This window comes from Callospermophilus lateralis, chromosome 18 (genome assembly GCF_048772815.1).
Source record: "Callospermophilus lateralis isolate mCalLat2 chromosome 18, mCalLat2.hap1, whole genome shotgun sequence".
NCBI classification, from domain to species: Eukaryota; Metazoa; Chordata; class Mammalia; order Rodentia; family Sciuridae; genus Callospermophilus; species Callospermophilus lateralis.
The window spans coordinates 31507638-31514922 of NC_135322.1; the positions used below are offsets into that span (position 1 = coordinate 31507638).

At 38.7% G+C, this 7285-nt stretch overlaps 1 protein-coding gene across 1 annotated transcript; it reads left to right on the forward strand.

Moving 5' to 3' along the window:
- The first annotated feature begins 398 nt into the window (after positions 1-398).
- Positions 399-6819, forward strand: Orc6 (origin recognition complex subunit 6). The gene is made up of 7 exons (XM_076839376.1): positions 399-481; positions 2182-2311; positions 3653-3816; positions 4046-4135; positions 5139-5251; positions 5715-5786; positions 6692-6819. The coding sequence occupies exons 1-7, from the start codon at positions 417-419 to the stop codon at positions 6817-6819; spliced, it is 762 nt and encodes a 253-aa protein (XP_076695491.1). The 5' UTR covers positions 399-416.
- The last annotated feature ends 466 nt before the right edge of the window (positions 6820-7285 follow it).

Sequence of the window (7285 nt, forward strand, 5' to 3'; positions counted from 1 at the left end):
CAAGTCTCGCGTGTTTATTGGCCCTTGCCAATTCACGCTAGACTGATGGACCTGGGCGCCAGCCAGTCTCTCCATAGTGTGTGAGAGTGGGCGGTGCGGTGCAGAGCAGCGGGTGTTGCTTAGCGGCAGGCAGGAGACAGGAGGAAGGAAAGGCGGGTTCAACGAGTTTGTTAGGAAGGAAGGAGTAGAAGGAGGGGGAGCCGCCTGCCCACATTCACTGTATCCGCCTAGATCAGCACACTCGTGTTGCACCTGCGCAGAAGAAGGACCAGGATTGGTTTATGGGGCGTTCTCAACTTGTTCCAACCAATCCAGATGTGCCGGGGGTGGGGTCCTGACTCTCATTGGCTGGCGCTGCGTCTGCGCGCGGGTTTCGTCGTCCACAGCTGTTCGCGCGTGTAGTGCAGGCTAGTGCCATGGAGTCGGGGTTGATTGGGCGCTTAGCCCCTCGCCTGGGCCTCACGAAACCTGAAGTGCTGAGGTGAGTCCGGCGGCTCACGCCCCGGGAGAGGTCACTGTCTCACGATCCTGAGCCATTAGGTTTGACCCGCGCCCTTTTACAGGACGGGCGGTGTGGGAATGGAGCGCAGAGGGTGGATGAGACTTAGGCCCTTCTTCAAGAAAAGGTTCACGACCGTGGACTTGTATGAAATGATAAAAAGGGTCAGTTATAGACCTCCTTAGGAACATACAGCTTTGTGGGATGCACGGGGGTAGGAAAGGAACGTGTCAGGGAGAAATTCGAGTCATTCTGTAGAATTTTATTGAGGGTTTATTTAACTTAGTGACCCAAACACTGTACGGACCCTCTCGGGATCACTGTCTGCCAGTGGCAAGAACCACGTAGTACACTACAGGGTAGTGTGCCGGAGCGATTGTAGGGCAGGGCGTGGCCTGTCAGCCACCTTAATAATAATTCAGGAAAGGTCCTGGAGGAGATGCCCTTTGCTCAAAGACGCAATTGATGTGAGGTCCAGACATGGGAAGTTGTGGCAAGAGCAGCTCCAGCAGGCAACTGTTGCAAAATCCTAGAGATCAGAAGGAACATTGCAGGTCCGAGGTTCAAAAACACCTTTGCAGCCAAAGGTTAAGCCCGGGAGGGAGAAGCAAAAGAGCACTCCTTAAAAAAATTTAATTTAGGGACTGTGTCTGTCGCTCTCCGGTAGCGCACTTGCCTGGCATGTGTGACGCACTGGGTTCCATTCTCAGCACCCCATACAAATAAATAAAATAAAGGTCTATCAACAACTAAAAAAAATAAAATAATATAGGACTAGAACAGCGGTTCTTTTTAAGAACAGTTTAGAACAGCGGTTCTTTTTAAGTGTGGTCCCTGGACCCGCAGCAGCATTATCATCTTGGCAGTCTTTAGAAATACAAATTCTTGAACCCCACTCCACACCTACTTACCAAACTGGCCAATGGGACCCAGAATCTGTTGTCATAAGTCCCAGGGTGATTGTCCTGTAAAGTTTGAAAGCCAAGAATTTAAAGGAAGGGGAAATAAAGGAGGGACCCTGATCCAACCTGCCCACCTCTGATTGTTCTTGTTTGTTCCAGTAATGGATGGAGGAAAGAAAGGTTTTTTTTTGTTTTTTTTTTTTAGAAATAGACTTTTACCTGAAAGCACTTGGAAAGTGATGTTGGGAATCAAGGTTTTGCTACTGTCCTTTAAAACTTCCCCTCAGCACAGGATGTGAACTTCATTCTCAACCCCAAATAAACTTGCATAGTAGTTAGGCTCAGGATGAAGTCCATCCAGCTGTATTCATTGTTTACATAAGTGTCAGACAAACTTCTGAAAATAGGGTTTTTTCCTTTAATACCACTATTTTATTTATTTTCATGTGGTGTTGAAGATCAGTCCCAGCACCTCACACATGCTAGACAAGCTTTGTACCAATGAGCTACAACCCCAGCCCCTTTTTTTGTTTGTTTGTTTTTGTTTGGTTTTGGTTTTGGTACCAGGATTGAACCCAGGAGTGCTTTACCACTAAACCACATCCCCAGCCCTTTTTGAGACAGGCTCTCAAGTTGCTTAGGTCCTTGCTAAGTTGCTGAAGCTGGCTTTGAACTTGCCAGCCTCCTGCCTCAGCCTTCTTAATCACTAGGATTATAGGTAAGTGTGTGCCACTACTCCTGGCCTGAAAAAGATTTTTGATTCACATATTGCCTTTATAGAAAAGCAGAGGAGTACTTGAGACTGTCCCAGGTGAAGTGCATTGGTTTATCTGCACATATCACAGAAACCAGCAATGCAGTCATGTGCCTGGACCTTGCTGCTTCCTGGTTGAAATGCCCCTTGGACAGGGTAAGTAGGTCCCATCAAATGTCTGAATAACCTAGCACAACACTAGAGCTTAGCTATTATATTTTACTTTTTGTTAGATTAGACCCAGTTAAAAACTTTTCATGTTTTAGAATTTTGGTTATTATTATATGTTATTCTAGATAAAACTTTAGACTCATTTTGTCAAGTTGGCAAAAAAATATTTTTTGCAGTGTTCTCTTTACTCTTTATTTCCCTAACCACCTCTTTATTCATAGAAGCCATCTCCCATGGGGGTTGTTAGCTTGATCTCCTGAAGCACATATTTTGAATCTCCGATCCCTACCCCCCACTGTCACAGTGATTAAGAGAAGCAGCTTTGGAGTTGGAAGAGTCAACAATGTTGAGATCAAATCTTAACACCATTCACTGGCTCTGTGAGCCACCAGTTTCTTCAACCATAAAGTAGAGATAAAAATGTTCATTTCACTGGGTTGTTATTATTATGATTACTATATGTAACACCATTAGCAATATGTGTGTCATGGTGGATACAATCATTAAATGGTGTAAATGTTAAAAACAAAGCTGTTTGTAGCTTGAGATTAGACTCTCTTGAGCCCTGACCTCAAGCTACACTATTCACTTAATAGACTTGTTCACTTTAATAACTTTTGGCTTTGAAAATGCACCTTTATTTCCTGGAGTGCTCTTCTGGCAAGCTCCTATTTGTCTTACATGACCCGACCTTGCTGTTATATTCTTTATATATATTTATTTATTTATTTATTTTTTACTTGTAAGTGGACACATCTTTATTTTATTTTATTTTATGTGGTGCTGAGGATCGAACCCAGGGACTCTAGCATGCTAGGCAAGTGCTCTAGCTCTAAGCCACAATCCCAGCCCCTGCTGTTATATTCTTTATGAAGCTCTCCTTAATTCTCTCAGAGTTGTTTCCCATAGTTATTGATTGTCCTGTTTTTTTCTCTCCTGGTTTCCTTCTCTTCTCCCTTTCCTTCCTCCAATACATGCACCCTCCCCATATCCTTTTCACCATTTTCCTCGTTCTTTTTCCTAATCATTTGTACACTGGGCACCTTTGTTGAAAAACAAGTAACCTTATATTTGTTCCCATGTTGTTGTTGTTGTTAATTATTTGTGCATATGCATAACTACCTTTCTATCTTAAGAGCTTCCTGACTAGGACTAGGTAATCCTTTAGAGCAGCAGTAGTCTGCTTGACATGATTACTGATTTTCTATTAAATGAAGTTAAACCTTTAATTAGAGTGATTTGCCACAGAATTAATTTTGAAAAGTTTATGCCGCTTATGAATTGTTTAAATCATAGAATTTATTATTTGTGTTTTTCCTTTCAAAGCCTTATTTAATTAAACTTTCTGGTTTGAACAAGAAGATGTATCAGAGCTGTCTTAAATCTTTTGAGTGTTTACTGGGCCTGAATTCAAATGTTGGAATAAGAGACCTAGCTGTACAATTTAGCTGTACAGAAGCAGTGAACATGGCTTCAAAGATACTGCAAAGGTATGGGCATAAAGAACCTTAACTGAAAGTGTATGCTGTAGATAAAGCAGAATCATACAGTGATCTATTCGGGTTAACTTTCAGTCTTAAAAAAAAAAAGAACTTAAGATGCTAAATCAAAGAGTGTTTATCTCATGTATTTAAAATATATTGTAAATTCTGATTTGCATTTTTAGTTCCTTTTGAAATACTATTTCCTAACAATTCTACAAATACACTATTCCCCCAGCTACGAGTCCAGTCTTCCCCAGACACAACAAGTAGATCTTGACTTATCCAGGCCACTTTTCACCACTGCTGCACTACTTACAGCATGCAAGTAAGTGTTCCTATTAACATTCAGAAAAGCTTTCAAATTTATAAGTGGGTTTTTTATTCACAAAGAATACTTCTAACTTTGGTTGATTTTAACTCAGAACATATTTTCCCCTATAAATAACACTAGGAATATTGGCTAAGTGACCAGATTCTCAGTTATCTCACAATGTAGCTGACAACTTGGAACTAGGGCTGCCAGAAGCTCATTTGCCAAGTGGCAGCCATATATGTAAGATGGGTATTCTAATTTCAGAGTCTGCTTTTTATAAGTGATGAAATCTGTCAAAACAGTGGTCATGTGTGATTTTTTAGTCATTTTTTTCAATGTTAACTGTTCTTCAATTCATCTTAAAATTATGGGTTATCTATGTATATATCAAGTTGTTACCTAATTGTCACCAAATTCCATGTGCATTTTAATTCTATTCATCTAATAAACAAAGAGCTAAAAAGACAAATTTGCATGGTGCTAGCTAATGACATGTTTAGAATAAAGGAAAAAAACTGTAAACAGTTGGTTTTTTTAATAAAGCATAGGCAAAAATAAATAAATTTATAATCTAGGGCTGGGGTTGTGACTTGCCTAGCATGTGTGAAGCACTAGGTTCAATCCTCAGCACCACATAAAAATAAAATAAAAGGGGCTGGGGTTGTGGCTTGGTGGTAGAGTGCTTGCCTAGCATGTGTGAGGCACTGGGTTCTATCCTCAGCACCACATAAAAATAAATTAAAAAGGTGGCCTGAGGTTGTGTCTCAAGTGATAGAGTGCTCGCCTACCTGTGAGGCACTGGGTTCAATCCTCAGCACCACATAATAAAATAAAATAAAGATAGATAGATAGATAAATAAATAAGGTCCATAAACAACTAAAAAATTTGTTTTTAAATAAAGGTATTGTGTCCACCTACAACTAAAAATTAATGTTTAAAAAAATTATAATCTGGTTGGTCAAAGAAGAAAGCTGTGCTGGTCCTGATGTAAGCATTTATGAAATTCTTTCATAGGATTCTAAAGTTAAAAGTGGATAAAAACAAAATGGCAGCCACATCTGGAGTAAAAAGAGCCATATTTGATCGACTATGTAAACAATTAGAGAAGATTGGGCAGCAAATTGACAGTGAGTATTCTGTAATTCAAGAATGTATCATTTGAAAATGTGGACTTGCTGGTAAAAGTAAGATATTTTTAAACTTGTAAACTGGCTATTTTCTAAATTCTGTACTTAATGTGGGCCAGATAATGTCTTTAGTGAGAAACTGATTTTTGTATTTTTCAAGTAAAACCAAAAAAAACCTATGATTCCATGAATTTATACCTGGAAAATGGATTCTTTTTTAACATGCTCAAATGTAAAATACCATCTGCCATATACATGAGCTAGGATACAAGTGGTTCTCAAATCTCATAAGAGGAACAGCAAGAAAAGAAAAGGGCAAGATCACTTGCCTTCACCTTATCCTGCTATTTTTTTTTTCCATCAAGGTATCTAATTTTTATTTGTGATTCAAAATACATCCAAATACTAAAATTGAAAATAGGAGGAAAAGTAACCTTGATAACACTTTTTTCTTTCCTTATAGATAGAGAACCTGGATATTTATCTAGTCCACCCCAGAAGAAAAAGAAAACAGTGGTTGAACCACCAGTGAAGGGTAAGGCTTACTAACACCATAATGACATTGAAATTAATGCAGTGTGATTAAGGCAGACTGCAGTCCTGTGCTGCTGTAGCAGCTCCCCTGACAAAGAGTATAAATCCTGACCATTAATCATTTGACACGACCAGTTTTCCAAGCAATCAGTGGAAGTAACAGAAACATTATGTAATTAAGAATGTGTCTGAAGCCAAACTGCCCAGGTTCAAATCCTGCTTTCCTACTCTTAAGAGCTTTTGACAAATTTAGCAGTTTTTTGAACAAAGAACCTCATGAATTGGACAATAGTCAAATCCGAAAGAAGTTCAGAGGGTTGCAAAAAGCAGTATGAACAGCAAGATTTTATAGACTGAACCTGGAAGTAGAGAAATCCCCTAATTGGCTATGGCTAAGCATTTTTCTCTTTTGATCATGATCAGATGGAATGTCCCTAGCTGGTTTTTGAGGCTTTTTTTTTTTTTTTTAAATCTTCTTAGCTTCAAAAAGGTAAGTTCTAGTTTGCTTACATAGAAAATCCAGCTACCTCATATTTGTTTTAACACTACCTACAAGCTGGGTGATTTTTTAAAAAGTCACATAATTTCTGTGAATCTCAATTTCCTAATCCTTAAAATGTGATTAATATTAGAACTCACTTCATAGGATTGTGATAAGGGTTAGATGAGATACTGTTTAAAGTGCTCAGTTCAGTGCCTATTAAACACAAAAAGTGATAAATGTTGACTACTATTAGATGTCTTGGGATGCTTGGAGTAGATGTAGAAAAAAGTGATATGCCATTTCTGTATTTTATTACCTTGATTAATTGAAATAAATACTTTAAACAAATTGGCTTTTTTTTTTCCTATTTCATTTGTAAACATAGGAATTTTAAAGCTAGTTTTTAACCTTTTCTCTCACAGAAATAGAAAAAGTAGTAGAGATCCCACATACATCTCAGAAAGATGAAGATCTGACACAAGATTATGAAGAATGGAAAAGGAAAATTTTAGAAAATGCTACCAAAGCTCAAAAGACTACAGCAAAGTGATTTCAGTTTCCAGACTGGTATGTGCTGCAAACCTACGGTACGCTGCCACTTCCAGGAAGATTTTAGGACTTTGGGATTTTGTTTGAACTTTTATAACAATACCCTATTGCCTTCATAGTAAAGAAGCCAGCGCTAGGGCTAATTTCTGTTCTGGGCTATGGGCTGGCCCCTTCCTTGACAATATTAAATCAACTACAGTGCTACAGGTCTCCACTCTCCCACAAGATGTAATAGAAACCACTTTGCTTTTCGATTGTGTTTTAAGCTAAAGGCAGTTTCCATTTCTATCTGGAATATAAATTTCAGGCTGAATGGAATCTTACCAATTCTACTTAAGTTGTTGTGTATGTTTTTTGGTTTGACTAAATATATGTACAGCCTATATTAATAAATGTTATTTTTATATACACTCAGATTGCAGTCATCACCAGTTTGGAAGAATCTTTGTTAGGTCAGAATCTGTCTA